The 16161-nt window shown below is 45.3% G+C and overlaps 1 protein-coding gene and 1 long non-coding RNA gene across 2 annotated transcripts; one reads left to right on the forward strand and one right to left on the reverse strand.

The window, feature by feature from the left end:
* Positions 1–331: 331 nt before the first annotated feature.
* Positions 332–2691, reverse strand: LOC102248216. Its single transcript, XR_314561.2, has 3 exons — positions 2346–2691; positions 1636–1870; positions 332–1143 (listed from the first exon to the last, which is right to left on the reverse strand). It is a non-coding gene; the product is annotated as an uncharacterized LOC102248216 (long non-coding RNA).
* A 431-nt stretch (positions 2692–3122) lies between these two features.
* Positions 3123–15476, forward strand: DDO (D-aspartate oxidase). Its single transcript, XM_005883753.2, has 5 exons — positions 3123–3570; positions 4384–4559; positions 7084–7192; positions 11162–11338; positions 14533–15476. The coding sequence occupies exons 1-5, from the start codon at positions 3560–3562 to the stop codon at positions 15098–15100; spliced, it is 1041 nt and encodes a 346-aa protein (XP_005883815.1). The 5' UTR covers positions 3123–3559; the 3' UTR covers positions 15101–15476.
* The last annotated feature ends 685 nt before the right edge of the window (positions 15477–16161 follow it).

Consider the following 16161-nt stretch of genomic DNA (forward strand, 5'->3'; position numbering starts at 1 on the left):
CTGCCTGGCTGCCGGCCGCCATCTTGGCTGACAGTTAATTTGCATATCTCCCTGATTAGCCAATGGGAAGGGTAGCGGTCGTACACCAATTACCATGTTTCTCTTTTATTAGTGTAGATTTTGTTCTTTAAATTCCATTAAAACGATAGCTATAAAAGAAAAGATATCTTGCTTTCCAGCACTCTGAGCAAAGTGGGCTTCAATGTGTAGTCAAATGTTTTTGTGTTTGGTCCAGTTAAGGGACACACATCTGCTAGGAGCCAGGAGTGAGTATTGTAGCCGGACATTTTACTTTCCCAAATTTAAAGACTTTTCTCCATAAGTCCTTTAAATTCCATTAAAACGATAGCTATAAAAGAAAAGATATCTTGCTTTCCAGCACTCTGAGCAAAGTGGGCTTCAATGTGTAGTCAAATGTTTTTGTGTTTGGTCCAGTTAAGGGACACACATCTGCTAGGAGCCAGGAGTGAGTATTGTAGCCGGACATTTTACTTTCCCAAATTTAAAGACTTTTCTCCATAAGTCTCAGAGACGTGAGTGCCCTCCTCCCCTCCTTCCCTGGGCCATCCTGGAGCCACACACAGCGAAATCCTGGCCCTGCGAGACTTTGCTTCTTCAGCAGCCTTCTGAAGAGTTCAAGTCCCATTGGATTGCGGCCCTTTATTTACTGGCAGACTAACACACCAGCAGGGCCGACACATCCCAAGCCCCTGACAGCCGTGCAGAACAGCAGGAGGGGCTGGGTGTGCAGGGAGTTCCCTGCCCACTGCACAGGTGAGGTTCTGGGCACCTCCAGAGCTCAAGGTAAACGTGTCTGAAAGATTGCTGGGGTGGAGTGTGACGCTGTGCTTGCCTACCGTCTCCCGGAGATCACTTCAACTCTTTGGACCTCAGCCACACGCCTATAACATGATAACATAAGGTCCCACTGGATGGTCCTTGAGCCCCCTTTTAACTCTCGCCTTCAGTGCGCCCGAATCTGCTGTTTTTCTGAATGACCCCTCATTTAAGTCACATTGCGATAGTTCTGTGCAGCAGCAAATGAACGACCTATTAGCTGTACGTGTGCACAGCTTTCTTTCTTGGTTTCATTACTGAATGTTTTCTTCTTGTCTTCCTTTCAGAGGCAAGTAGAGTCCAGACCTGGGCCGGGAGAAGAAGGAGCCCTCTCAGATATTTTCTGTCGTTCCCATTACTTTTTGGATACAGTCCTCCATCCTAGCCAGACATATGGCACTTTCTCACTCCACTCACACAAACCTCCCCATGGAGCCACCCATGGTTTCCTCAGCTCTCTCTCAACTTCCTGCCTCTGTGACTTTACTCCTACCATCCTCCCTCCCAACATTGCCCCTCTTCTCCTTTGTCCCTCCTGGACTGGCCACTTGGGTCCACCACGCTCCCTCTCTCCTGAGCAATCACAGCGCCCACAGTGACAGTTCTACTTGGTAGAGGACTGTCTCATTCTGCCTCGTTTCCTCTCTTGAGGGAGAAAACATCATTTTAGGGACCCTTGAGTCTCTCAGAGTCCTTGCAACATGCCTTGGACAGAGTGCTCTGTAAATGTTCGTTGGTTGGTTTTATAGTAGGTGCTCAATGAAATATATATACCACCTTACAAAGAATTTTACATACCTCAACTCAGCAGGTGCTCACAACAACTTGTAAGAGAAATCTTAGTTCATTTCCAGTTTTCTTAGTTCATTTCAAAAGTGAGATGACTCGCTCAGGGTAAAACAGATCTTCTGTGGCCCCTCCGTATGTGCTTTGGTGAAGACCTTGAGCCTGGGAATCTGACATTCAGACTGGGCTTTCCCATTTAAGAGACCTTGGGACCTTCCTTATTCTCTTGGAGCCTCGATTTGCTCATCTGTGGATTGGGGATAATAACAGTACCTATCTCATAGGGTGTTTGTGTTAATGGTGTCATGCATGTGTCTAGCAGATGGTTAAAGCTAAATATGCATTAGTTACAACATTATTATCATTACTTTGATACATCAAACTGCTTTCCTGTAAACAGACTTGTTGACTATAATTTTATAGTCTGCCACACAGTGGACACTCAGCAAATATTTGAATATGTGGACTAAAGGATCATTTAGTTTTTATCCTAGATTTTTCCCTAAATCATTTTTCCAACTGCAATCAGGGCATCATCTCAGGGATCAACAACCTTATTCTGTCCTTATAGCCCACCCCTCCCATTCCACACTGCCCTCCCCCTCAGACCCAGCGGACGCAGCAGAGCCAGGAACCCAGGGAGATGGCAGCCACAAGAGGAGACCGGGGTTTGCTTCTGGCCGGAACTGGCTGGGAGCTGGGCAGCTTTGGCCGTTACTTACCATGCCCACGAATCAGCTGCCAAAACCCCAGGCTGGTGGTGAGGTGGTTTGTAAACGAGAAAAAAAAGAGCTGCTGAGTAGGCCCACTTCCAGGGCTGGCGGAGCCCCAGCTTCACAGTTTACAAGAGGAGGTCCATGGCTCCTTTCTCGGGGGAAGTAAGTGACAGAGACACAGGCGTGTGGGCCAATGGAGAGTCAGGTTAGAGGCAACGTCCTCAGGCATGTCCCCAATGGGAAGCAGTTTTGCTTTCCCTTCGTCTCTCAGGCACTGGACCAACCACTCACTGGGAAAACAAGTGCTGGTGCCAGAGCCTCCTGTGGATTCCAGGCCGCCTTTGCAGAGACAGGTACTGGGATCCTCCTGCTCACGGCTCCCTCCGGGCTCACGCTGTACACACTCAGGGAGCGTGGGTGTGTGTCTTAAAGGGATCAGGTGACCTGACTCACAGGTCTCGGGGCCAGGCTGTACCCACCTTGCTGGCTCACATTTCTGCTCCCTGGCAGCTGGTTATTCTTAGCCACGGATTACTTTCCTTCTCAATCGATTAGAACTGTTTTGGGAAAGTTGCTGGGCAGGGAGGATGTAGTGAAGCAGGAAAGGCAGTAAGGGAATAGGTGGCTGCCTTCTACCTCTGGGGCACGCGTGCAGGTCCACACTCCTCAAGCTTGCGCCCTCTGTTTGGCTGCCCCCTTGCCTGGACCCTCCCCTGCTCCGCCCTCTGCCCTGGCAATCCTGCTCTTTCTTAGTTAGCCAGCCCGTTGTGGAGCAATCAGATGAACTAATGGCCGAGGAAATGCATATGTAGCTTGAGAAATAGAAATAACACACAGAGAACTTCACTGGAGGACTTGACAGTATCAGACAGCGTCCGAGGCGGAACAGACCACTGACAGCTGAGCCCCACCCAGTTTGTCCTGCTCACAGCAGAGGGAACTGCCCGCCTCCTCCTGCGGAAGGTGACGTGCGTGCAGGTGGCCATGGTTTATATCACACGACCCGATGCCCTGGCTACTGCTGATTAGACAGAGAAGGGCCACTGTGCCAAGGGCAGAGGTACAGGCTGGTTTAGCCCAATGAGCTGGCCTGCTGCTAAACATTGATAGGGATGGCAATGATCAACTAGACCAATTGTATTTTCTCTCTCTGGAGTTTGAGCCTGAGACCTATAGAGACAGAGAGCAAAACCAGAGCTGGACAGACAAGCAGGGAAGGCATGACGGACAGGTAAGCTGACAGTGGAGCAGGGCTCAGCGGCGAGGGGGTGGGAGTGTGTTGAGCCCTCATTAACCCTCTGGTTCTTACACTGGGTGCTGGTCTCAGGCGCCTGCCCAGCCCAGGCTTCTGCATTTCCATACGGACTCTCAGAAAGAGCCCTCTTTATGAGACACACTCTGTGGGTCTCTCTCATTTACCCATCTACCACCCAGAGGAGTTAATAAGGAATTCATATGGCTTGGTTTATAGATGAGGGCGTCCAGGCTAGGAGGCCATGGGTTGCTCCCCAGCTTACAGAAAAGCCTGCCTTCAGAGGGCGGGGTTTCAGGCATAGGGTGAGGGTGAGTGTGGGAGTGTGGAGCTTGGGAAAGCAGTGACAGAGGTAGGGAAGGAGGCGAGGAGAGAGGAGATGCTGAGTTCAGTCATTCAGACTTTCTGTCAAATGTTGTTATATTTGCTGCTGTGTCTACCTTGCTTACTCCACTCACCTTTCCTAGGTTTTACCCAGAGGGAAAGTAGTTTAGGAAAGGGGGCCGAATGAGTAGAAATATCCCCTCAAAGGCAAACCCACAAAACTGTCGTATGTTCCCAGGGCAACTCCAGGCTGGTTTTGCGCTCATGTCTAAAACTCCATCCAGACCTCGCTGCCCATACCCCGATACTTAATGGGAAGAGAACTTACAGGGAGCTCTCCTTATCCCATGAGAAATGCCAACAGGAAAGGTCTTATTGTGAGAGGCTTTGGACCTCGGGCAAACTTTGTACTGGATGGAATAACCCCTCAAACGAGATTGGGAGCTCACACACCTTCTTTCCCCGCAGGCCCATGGATCCAGTCCGGGTTGCCGTGGTGGGGGCAGGTGTGATGGGGCTGTCCACCGCTCTGTGCATTTCCAAATTGGTCCCAGGATGCTCCATCACAGTCATTTCAGACAAGTTCACTCCTGAGACAACGAGTGATGTGGCAGCTGGAATCCTTATTCCCCACGTTTATCCAGGTGAGAGGGATCTTCCTTCCTCTGTCCGACATGGGGATGTCAGGTAGAATGATGATGCATGGAGTGTCATGTGAGCTTTTAACATCTTACTGGTTCATCTGTTAGCAAGAGCTCAGTTATGCTGTAAGATAGGAACAACCTCCAAACTTTATTTTTTGCCACCATCTTGGTTCCTCTCCGAGCTTTTAACATCTTATTGGTTCATCTGTTAGCAAGAGCTCAGTTATGCTGTAAGATAGGAACAACCTCCAAACTTTAGCAGTTTAAGAAGCAAGGGTTTACTTCTTGCTCACGGTATATGTTTGTTGAGCATCAGCAAGGGATCAGCAGGGACCTAAGCTGATGGAGCAGCTGCTGCTTGAATGTCATCAGTATCTGTGTGTGTGGGGGAGAGAGCTCTGGTGGGGAGGGGTCTCACCTCTGCAATTAAAGGCTCTGGCCAGTGACTTTTATCACCTGTGATGACAGCTCATTGGCCAGCACCACTCACATGCTCTCACCCCTCAGAGGAGGCCAGGAAGTGCAATTCTGTAAGGCTCCCAGAAGACGGACAGGCAGAAGTATTTGGTGAACAGCACTAATAACTGCCACAATTGGCAACTCTAAGTCTTTCCATTGATTCCAGTAATGACCATCAAGTCAGAAACTACCTGTGTGTAAAGGGACCAATATCCTTATCTCTAAGCCAGAATAGAACAACCAGTCAGTATGTGTTCAGGCTGAAAGATGCATTGGGTTTGAGTTTGTTTTTGCTTGTCAATCCTCACCGGAGGATTTTTTTTTTTTAGAGGGAGAGAGAGTGGAAGGGAGGGGGAGAGACACACAGAGAGAAACATCAATGTGAGAGAGACACATAGAGAGAAACATTGACATGAGAGTGACTCATCGATTGGTTGCCTTCCACATGTGCTCCGACCAGGCCCAGTGGTAAATATCTTCTGTGCTCATGAGTGTCAACACCATATGAGGACCATACTGGTCTTATAGGGTCGTGTGAAAATTCAATGGATTAGTATATGTAAAGCACTTAGAACAGTGCCTGGGACACAGCAAGTGCTATATACTTAGTTGCTATTGTTATTACCACCACTCGGGCTACCGTTTCTTTTTACCAGCACTAGAACATGAATTAGGTCACCAGGCTTGCTCTACTCGCTGTTGAACTGAGTAGAGCAGTTCTTTTGGGATGATTTCATGTGGATCTCAGCCACTATTTTGTTTTTCAGGTTTTGGGTGGGAACTGGGAATGCATTTTAATACAGCCCCATACACTGGCCTAGATTGTTGGGGTATAATCCTTAGGGGTCTAATTTAGTTTTCTTTGGAGTTTATTGTTTATTTCTTCCTGATCTCTACCCCGGTGGCACAGTCCACAGTCTTGGAATACAGTGTCGAGTACACAATGGGCACATGCTTAAAGACAGCACAGGCTTGTCTCTCCTAACAAGTTTTGAAACCCTGCTACTGAAACGCTCTCATTGACCTGGGGGTTTGTCTGGGGAGCAGGGTGACTCCAGGGGCATGTTCACTCTACTGTGAACCACAGGGACATCTCTCCAAACAGAGCTGACCAGCATCCTTTGTGCCTCAGTTCCCTCCTCTCCTCTGTGCTGCCCCCACTGCAGCCCCTCAGAATGACTGTTCCCTGGCCTGGCCCTGGTCTCTCCCTGACGAACCTTCCACAGGAAGCAGAGGGCCAAATACTTTATCCACAGTTAGATTTATCTGTGCCTGCGTTGGACACTCTTATTTGGGGGCTGCACCCTGACCCTTATTTCCTCCCTGACAGGCCTGCCACCCTTCTAGAAGCTGTGTCCAGGCCCCATCTCCTGGGCTCTGGCAGGGATGCCTGGGGAATAGGGAGCACTGGTCCGCAGGACTCTGACAGAGCCCCTGCTGCCCGTGGCATGCTGCTCTAAGCGGGCCGTGATTCATGGAGTGGAGCGGATGGAGGGCATGGCAGCCTGGCTGGGGCTGCAGGGAGCCCTTCCTGAGGAGCTCACCTTCCTAATTCAGGGCTTGTTTCCTTGTGGCAGGGGGTGAGCTCTCCAGCTTCCCGTTGATGTGCATTCCCTTCTCTGTCCTGGCTGACCTGGGCCTCACAGGTCTCCCTTTGTCACCCACCATGTTTTCAGTCCCCAGGAAAGTGGCCCTGGATTCTTTCTCCTCTTGTTTTAACTGTATGGCCAGCTGGATGCCTCACCATGAACTGATTTCCGCTCAGGTTGGTTATAGACCCTTCAAGGACCTCTGCCCAAGACCACCTGCCAGCTGGCTCACCAGTCAGATCCCCCCTCATTGGTTGGTTCCCCCTTTGTTGATTGTCATTATACAAACAGATGCTGACAGCATGTGTCAACATCCAGAACTCTGGTTGCTGATAAATCCTCCACAGTGTGGTACTTGATCTAAACGTTCCTCTTCGCCTCTTTATTCTTTTCCCCAGCGTCTAGAAGGAGCTCATCTGAAGCATAGTCATTATAATTTCCCTTTCTGTTCCACTTGCTTTTCTCCCTGATTATAGACACACCCATCCACAAGCAAAAGCAGTGGTTCAGAGAGACCTTTGACCACCTATCGGCAATTGCCAATTCTGCAGAAGCCGGGGAGGCTGCCGTTCACCTGGTGTCTGGGTAAGAGGAGAGCTGAGGTTATTTTAGAATTTAGAATGATCTAAACAGACTTCAGAGTTCAACATATATTATTGCCGGGTGTCTGCTGTGCGCAGAATGCTGACCTGGATGTGGGAGGATTTAGAAGAACAGTTTAGGCTTTACTCCAAAGAACTTGAGAAAGGCAAGTTACGGTGTTAGACTTTTTAGTAATGAACATCCATTACAGTTTCTCAACAAATACTGCTTTGAGTTTCCTTGGAGGTTATGCAGTGATTTGCAAATATGGCCACAAAAATATGTCAGGTAAACAGTGAGGTGGGTTATGTGAGGATAATGTGGCTGATGGAAAGCAAACAGGTGTGACACTCGAGTGGGTGCAGAGACCCAAACTATAGGGACATCTTACGTACTCAGTGTCCCTGGAGAATGCTATGTTCCAAAAATGTAAATTTTGTGGTCACCAGAGTTACCTCGTGAAGTGCCACTTAGGAAATAACACAAACCAGCACTTAAAATATTGCAATATCTTTCTATATGGTCTTAAGTAGAGATCACTAACCATTCTATCACTTTTAACTTAATGACATAACCTATATGTCATCTGTGTTATCCTGTGTTATAACACAGTCATGCCCTACAGCCTCTGAAAGAGCAGAGGGATGTTTGCCTTTTGCTAAATTCTTAAATCCACTGCACCCTTTGTGCTATTTCTAAAGCAAAACAAACATTCATCTGTGTTGTTCTGTGTTATAACACAGTCATGCCCTACAGCCTTTGAAAGAGCAGAATTTTGCTAAATTCTTAAATCTACTGCACCCTTTGTGCTATTTCTAAAGCAAAACAAACAAACAACCCCCCTCCCCAAACAAAAACAAAAACAAAAAACTTGTCCTTTCTCCTCTTTTGACAATGTCTGCTGACATTTTTTGCTGGTGAACACACCTGCATCAGGCAGATTTCTACCCTTTTCCTTTTCTTGCCCTCCCTCACCATCACAAATACCAAAATATGTTGACATCACCAATTCCCCAAAGTCTTTGTCCAAAGTAGAAGCTTTCACTTCTCTACCTTCCGAAGATAGATGGTTCTATAACTGTCTCCAAAACCAGCTGATGAGCCACGTAGGCAAATGGTTCTCATTAATAGATGACCACCCTTCATTTTTGTCAAAACCAATGTGGTCCCGTCTAATTCACAAACTTTGACTCTGCGTAATTTTTAAAAACAGCTGTGTCCACAATTTAACTGACCTTTCAAGAGTAAGACTGCCACCATTGAGGTTATTATAAAGAAGGCACGTCAAGCTATTCCAGAAGAGAGCTCTTCATTTCCCCTCACATGAATGATTTTTTTTTGGTGTACCAGGGGTGGGGGTTCAGGGCAGCAAGGGAAAGCGGGGTGGGAGGAAGGGGTAAGGGATCCACATGAATGATTTTTATCCCACTTGCTTCCAAAAAGGATTTGGATGAGTAAAATGGTTCTCATTAATAGATGACTACTCTTCATTTTTGTCAAAACCAATGTGGTCCTGTCTAATTCACAAACTTTGGCTCTACGTAATTTTTAAAACCAGCTGTGTCTACAATTTAAATGACCTTTCAAGAGTAAGACTTTGCCACCATTGAGGTTATTATAAAGAAGGCACTTTAAGCTATTCTAGAAGAGAGCTCTTCATTTCCCCTGACATGAATGACTTTTATCCCACTTGCTTCCAAAAAGGATTTGGATGAGTCAAGCCAAGACAAGGGCACAATGCTCTGTGCATCTTTGGCTTAAGTATATCACTTTATTAATCTGTTCATTCCTTTAAAACAAGTTTTCAGCATTCATCAGTGTCAGGTACTATCCTAGGTATTAGGGATATATAAATGAGCAATTTAATACATACTGCTTGGCATATAGTAGATGCTCAATAAATATGTATGGAGTGATTTTTCAAAGAAGGACAGACATGGTCCTGCCCTCATGTAGCTTATGGTATGTGGATAATGTCCTAAATCTAATGAGACACAAATTATGAAAGCAGTTATCTGGAGAATAAACTTGCTCTGGGATTTTATGAGAAGCCACCAGGAAGAAAGTGATGTTTCAGTGCAGACCATCCAGATGAGGGTAGGTTAGTCCGGTGATGTGTAGAGGTGAAAGGGGCACAGACAGGGTCGAGGACAGAGGAGGCAGTATTCTGGGTAGAGGGAAGGGCGCATGCATAGACCTGAGTCTGGGGTGACTGTGGTGTGTTGGAGGGATTGAAAAATTCCAATGTAATGGGAAGCCATTGAAGGATTTTACACAGTGAAGTAACTGATCATAGTTACATTTCAAAAATTTCTGTCTGTAGTGTGGAAGACAGATTTGTGGAACGCGAGATGATGATGGGATAGATTAGCTGTTGATAGTGGGGATAGAGAGTAGATGAATTAAGAAATGCTTAAGAGGAGATTTATTATTATTATTTAAATATTTTTATTGATTTCAGAGAGGAAGGAAGAGGGAGAGAGAGATAGAAACATCCATGATGAGAAAGAATCATGGATTGGCTGCCTCCTCCCAGTCCCCCTCTGGGGATCGAGCCCACAACCCGGGCATGTGCCCCCGACTGGAATCCAACCTGGGACCTTTCAGTTCTCAGGCCGATGCTCTATCCACTGAGCCAAAATGGCTAGGGCTATTATTATTATTTTACTTCTCACTTGAGAGAGGAAGGGAGAGAGAGAGAAAGAAAAAGAAACACCGATGTGAGAGAGAAACATCCATCGGTTGCCACCTGTAGGCACCCTACCAGGGATCTAACCCCCAACCTGGGTATGTGCCCTGACTGGGAATTGAACCCAGTCTTTGGTGTATGGGATGACACTCCAACCAACTGAGTCACCAGGCCAGGGCTTATGAGGAGATTTGATGGGACCTGATAGTTGATGGCATGCAGGGGTTGAGAGAGTAAAGGGTGATTTTTGGGTTTCTGGCATTAGCACCTGTGTGGATGGGATCCCATTTTCTGAGTTGGATAAGATTGGGGAAAGGAGTAGGGGAAGTGTGTGTGTGTGTGTGTTTATTGTATGAGATATGAGGTCGACATTCAGTGGGGAGTAGGAAACATGATGGGTGTGTATCTGATTTTGAAACTCATGAGAGAGAAGTGGGCTGGAGATGTAGCCTGCTGAGTGTTTGGCCTACAGATGATGGTGAAGATATGGAAGAGGGCAATCTAGCCCAGAGAGAGCTTGCAGCATGAGCACGCATTACAGAGCCCCGAGGCAAACTACTTAGTTATGAATTACTCACATCATTAGCAACCATGTACAGCACTCAAATGATTTTCCTGGCTATTTTAGAGCAGCCATGATTTACAACATTTATTCCTATTGATGAAAACACTTGTAACTTCAACATATGCCTCACAGCTATTGGTAGAATTATTACAGGCTTCTTGTTGTCAATCAATATCATTCCAGCCTCATCCACCCCAACCATAACTTCGCAGGAACAGGACTTCTCCGGACAACTTCTTTTATCAAGAGCTAAACGAATGACCTACAATTTAAGTCATAATTTGCACCCCAGCCTCCTGGACTCTCACCATTGCTCATTCCAATTTAGATATTTTGTTCAGGAATGAGGCCAACCTTTAAACTTTTGATGGTTTGCTTATAATTTATGTCAAGCATTATGCAAAACAGAAAAAGCTTTCCTCTAATGTGCATAGTCATAAGTAAATAAGAAAATCTAGGCAAAAGCTTTTTGGAAAAAAGAGAATTAAATCCAATCTTTAAAAGATACACTACCTTTTAAATGTCTTATTCCCCTCACTCATGAACATTTTAAATTTAGCTGCTAAGGTATCTGAACCCAAGAGAATGGAAGAATAGGTCTTTTGCTCATGTACAGGAAGTGTGATTTTTTATTGCTTTAGAGAATGTCACATGGGGTTCATAAGAGATGTGTTATTTCACAAAATTTCAGGAAATTTATTCTCCTAATATGCTTCAGTTGGCAGGTATTTCAGAGCATTCCTACTGAAGAAGTGCCATTCTGGGCTGATGTGGTTCTGGGGTTTCGAAAGATGACCGAGGCTGAGCTGAAGAAATTTCCCCAACATGTGTTTGGTCAGGCTTTTACAACGCTGAAATGCGAAGGTTCTGCCTACCTCCCATGGTTGGAGAAAAGGTCAGTTTACATGGCTTTTTGCTGCTTCCTTCATCGGTCATAGCCATAAATAACTTCTTAGCTATTCATAAAATATATACTGAAAATTCTCTGTGGTCCCTCAGAGCTCTTGCATTGTGTCTCATTGGTCACAGATGGCTAGGGCTTTGAAAACAATTTGAAGACAGTGCTTGAGTCACAGGAGTGAGTCACACCATTCTTTTTGATGAGTGACATGCCCATCTTCTACTTGTAGTGTGCATCTTGATGCACAATATGGTTCGCCACCACCACTACCACCACCACGACACACCAGTAAAACCAACTTATTAAAATAGTATCTTAGTCTCCTGGCCTGTACAATGGAGTTTGGAAAATACGCTTCCAGTTATATAAAATTACTAGTAGATGATTTACTCTAGTTCTTTGAATGAGAGAATCCTATGCTTACTATAAATTATTTTTGAATATTTTCCTCATTGGTGATAAAGAAAATAGCTTCATTGTGTTTCTTTTGTTATAAATAAGAACTCTAAAACTGAGGGCTTATCTAAATTATGTAATTCCTTCCTCACCAAGGTTAGCCCCAAATAACTTCAACTTGCATTTTGGCTTGGTTTTCAGGATTCCTCTCTCCCACAGCCTGGATTTTAGGCTTAATGAAAATGGACACTTGGATTTTAGGGTGATGATCAGAGGACTTGGGCTGGGGCTATGTAGTGAGCACAGCTTCTTGAACCCTCCCCCCGCCATTTCCTCCTGGGTGGTTTGGGGCAATGTATCCTCCCTGCCCAGGGTGAGGTCAGTTGCAGGAAGCTCCAAGAACAAAGTCACCAAGCTTCTTATTCCCCCAACCACGTCACTCGAAACCTCCCTAATAACTATTTCATATGATGGTAAAGGCAGCCATGTAGGTACCTGATTACCCTTACTCTAGTTCTTTGAATGAGAGAATCCTATGCTTATTATAAATTATTTTTGAATATTTTCCTTACTAGTGATAAAGAAAATAGCTTCATTGTTTTTCTTTTGTTATAAATAAGAACTCTAAAACTGAGAGCTTATCTAAATTATGTAATTCCTTCCTCACCAAGGTTAGCCCCAAATACCTTCAACTTGCATTTTGGCTTGGTTTTAAGGACTTCCTATTTCCATTAGGATTCCTCTCTCCCACAGCCTGGATTTTAGGCTTAATGAAAATGGACACTTGGATTTTAGGGTGATGATCAGAGGACTTGGGCTGGGGCTATGTAGTGAGCACAGCTTCTTGAACCCTCCCCCCGCCATTTCCTCCTGGGTGGTTGGGGCAATGGTATCCTCCCTGCCCAGGGTGAGGTCAGTTGCAGGAAGCTCCAAGAACAAAGTCACCAAGCTTCTTATTCACCAAGCTTCTTATACCCCCAACCACGTCACTCGAAACCTCCTGAATAACTACTTCGTATGATGGTAAAGGCAGCCATGTAGGTACCTGATTACCTAAAACATCTAGCTTCCAGGTGCAGTTTTCTCCGACATTTTTGTGCCATTTTAATGCATTGGCCATGGCTATATGATAACGACTGAGTATCACCACATGGTCACATCACAACTGCACAAGGATGACTGGTCCCTGGGCACATTCAGTAAGTTTTCTTGTGAGGCATGAGGGCTGGGAGGAACTCAGCACAGCAAGCCTGACAGGGCTTCCCAACACCCTGGGCTCTATGCTAATTTAAGTAGCTCAACCAGCAAGGTACCCTTGAAATGGAAAAGAAGGACACTTACATTTATTGAATTCCTACATAATTGTCATAAAAAACCATGAGAGCTCAGCACTCTGAGCCTGACAGGGCTTCCCAACACCCTGTGCTCTATGCTAATTTAAGAAGTTTCCAGGTGGAGGATGAACTTTCATCAGTAGCTCAACCAGCAAGGTACCCTTGAAATGGAAGAGAAGGATACTTACATTTATTGAATTCCTACATAATTGTCATAAAAAACCATGAGAGCTCAGCACTCTTGTCTCTAGGTTATAGCTGAAAAAACAAATTTAGTGAATTTAACTAATTTGCTCAAATGCCCAGGCTGGTAAATCCTCTTATTTTTCTGAATTAGGAGAATAATTTTGAGTTCTAATTGGGATGGTTGGAACACAGAACATAATGTTTAAATATTAGCCCTCTCCTGCTAACATCCCTGTGGTAGACATAAGGGGAGCATGTCAGCCCTGTTCCAACCATCTAGTTAGGGAGACTAATACAAAGGAACATGCAAGACAAAAATGTCCTAGGCAGTTAATTTAGGTGCTAAATAAATGACATAAAGAAGAAATACTTGGGTATTTAAAATACTCAGATTAATTTGGTATTTATTTGGCATCTAGAATGATACAGAAACTCTACTGCACATAGAAAGGACAGCCCGGCTAGTGTGACTCAATGGTTGAGCGTCATGGTTCCATTCTGGTCAGGGAGCATGCCCAGGTTGTGGGCTTGATTGCCAGTAGGGGGTGTGCAGGAGGCAGCCAATCATGTTCCTCTCTCACTCTCGCTTCCTCTCTCTCTCTCAAATCAATAAAAACATTAATAAAAAAAAGACTCTGTTGCCATTCTGGCAAATATTTTAAGTATTGCATAAAGAAATATCCTGCCTCAATCCTGGTGTTTAGATTTTGTTCCTGAATTGTCTAAACTCATCTGTTCTACATCTTGCTCTATTTTCTCAAGTCCTCTAGCTACCGACCTTACTGCATTTTTTACTATTTATATTCTCCTCTTCCAGCTTGACACACAACCACACTTTTTCTGACTCACCTCCTTAGCTGGAGTACTCAAAGGTCTCCTAAAAAATAATACAATTAAAAAATATTTTAAAAAAACCCACATAAGGACAAAGTACAGGATTTATAGCTGTGAGTACTTGAAACAGAGTTTATCTTTGTATTATTATTTATTAAGTATTGTACTGTTTTCCATATGAACAACTGTAAACCTACTTTTGCCCCACCCTGTATATAATTTACTTGGCTTTGAACTTTTGAAATAGGTTTTTATTTAGGTTCCACTTTTGGAATCCCCAGTTTCCAAGAATATGATGCAATTGGTGGCTAGAATTCGGCCTGCTCAGGCCATGGAAGCTCTTGAGGTGTTTGTTTCCATGTTCCTGCCCATCACTGCCCGTAGAGGGTTGAGCAGGAAGTTGCCAAGGCTCACCTCCTGGTCTCTTCATCTCCCCAGGGTAAAAGAAAGGGGCGGCATGATACTCACCCGGCGAATAGAAGACCTGTGGGAGCTTCACCCGTCCTTCGACATCGTGGTCAACTGTTCGGGCCTGGGAAGCAGACAGCTGGCTGGAGACTTGGAGATTTTCCCCGTGAGGGGCCAGCTACTTAAAGTCCAGGCTCCCTGGGTGAAGCATTTTATCCGAGATGGGAGCGGACTGACATATATTTACCCCGGTGCATCCAATGTAACCCTGGGTGGAAGTAGGCAAAAGGGAGACTGGAATCTGTCCCCAGATGCAGAAATTAGCAGAGATATTCTTTCCCGATGCTGTGCTCTGGAGCCCTCCCTCCACGGAGCCTGGGACATAAAGGAGACGGTGGGCTTGAGGCCCTACAGAGCAGGTGTTCGGCTGCAGAAAGAGCTCCTAGCCCGGGATGGCCGGAGGCTGCCTGTGGTCCACCACTATGGCCACGGGAGCGGGGGCTTCTCCATGCACTGGGGGACGGCTCTGGAGGCCACCAGGCTGCTAAATGAGTGTGTGCAAGCCCTCAGGGCCCCTGCTCCCAAGTCAAAGATGTAAGTGACATGAAATGACAGCAAATGGCCCAGGAGACTACTGACCAACATAATTTCTGATACAATGTGTGTGAGCAGATTTGGAACTAGTACTAATCTAATCTAGTGCTATTCTGGTACTAGATTTACATCTATTACTAATCACCTGGAACATAAAGCTCTATTTCTATTAAAAATAAAGATTTTGATAAAAGAAGATTTCTTTTAGATCTAGTGCCCAAGAATCTATGCTAATTTACATGGATGCTGGCAGCTGTAGGGATTTCGACATATTTGGCTCATAAATCCACAGGAGGAGACAAGGCATGGGAGTCACTGAGCTCACTGCCAGTTGCAGAGCTGCCCATGATGCTCCCTGGTTGTAGTCGAATGAGATTAAAGTCCTTGTAAATAAAATTACACGGGGATCACGCGATACAAGTTTATCACAGTTAATGAAAGACAAAGCATGACTCCTGCTAGAAGAATTCCTGGTCGAAGACACAGTGGCATCAACTCCATAGCTGCCTGGGGCCAACTCCCTGAGGGCCGTACTTTGCATTACCATGGGCAATTGAGAGCTGGCTTGTTGTATGGTGGATGGTGCCCAAGCATTTTTGAAGATTGAATAGAATGTGCAGCCAAAGAGCTAATTTGCTAATTAAGATGGAACAATCCTTCTGAATGAAATATAACCAGAGTTTTTTTTGCAAGTTTCAAAAAAAAGTTCTGGGGAGGAGGGGTTGTGTCTCATGATAAAATGAGTTTGGGAATTAAATATATCTAACTGGTTTCTTGACTCGGGCCTACTCAGAGCCTTTAATCTGTTCATGTGTATTATGAATTCTCAGGAGGATTTGGTTTGAGTGAATGGCAAAGGAGATGCTCTTCGTTGAGATAAGGAAGCTTGGGAGAAACGGATGATTTTAATTTGGGGGGGAAGATGGCGTATGTTTAGAGATGAATTCTATTTTGAATACACTGAGGGAGATGTGGGGTTGGCAATGAGAATGTGGGGAAGAGAAAGCCTCTAGTACAGTTTTATTTTTGCTGTTTTGTTCACTGAGCTTTTGCATCTGATTTTGT

This window comes from Myotis brandtii, unplaced genomic scaffold (assembly GCF_000412655.1).
Source record: "Myotis brandtii unplaced genomic scaffold, ASM41265v1 scaffold8, whole genome shotgun sequence".
Lineage (NCBI taxonomy): Eukaryota > Metazoa > Chordata > Mammalia > Chiroptera > Vespertilionidae > Myotis > Myotis brandtii.

Coding starts and splice junctions, on each gene's coding strand:
- DDO (XM_005883753.2), top strand. Junction 7,193..11,161: donor GCCGTTCACCTGGTGTCTGG/GTAAGAGGAGAG, acceptor AATATGCTTCAG/TTGGCAGGTATTTCAGAGCA. Junction 11,339..14,532: donor CTCCCATGGTTGGAGAAAAG/GTCAGTTTACAT, acceptor TCATCTCCCCAG/GGTAAAAGAAAGGGGCGGCA.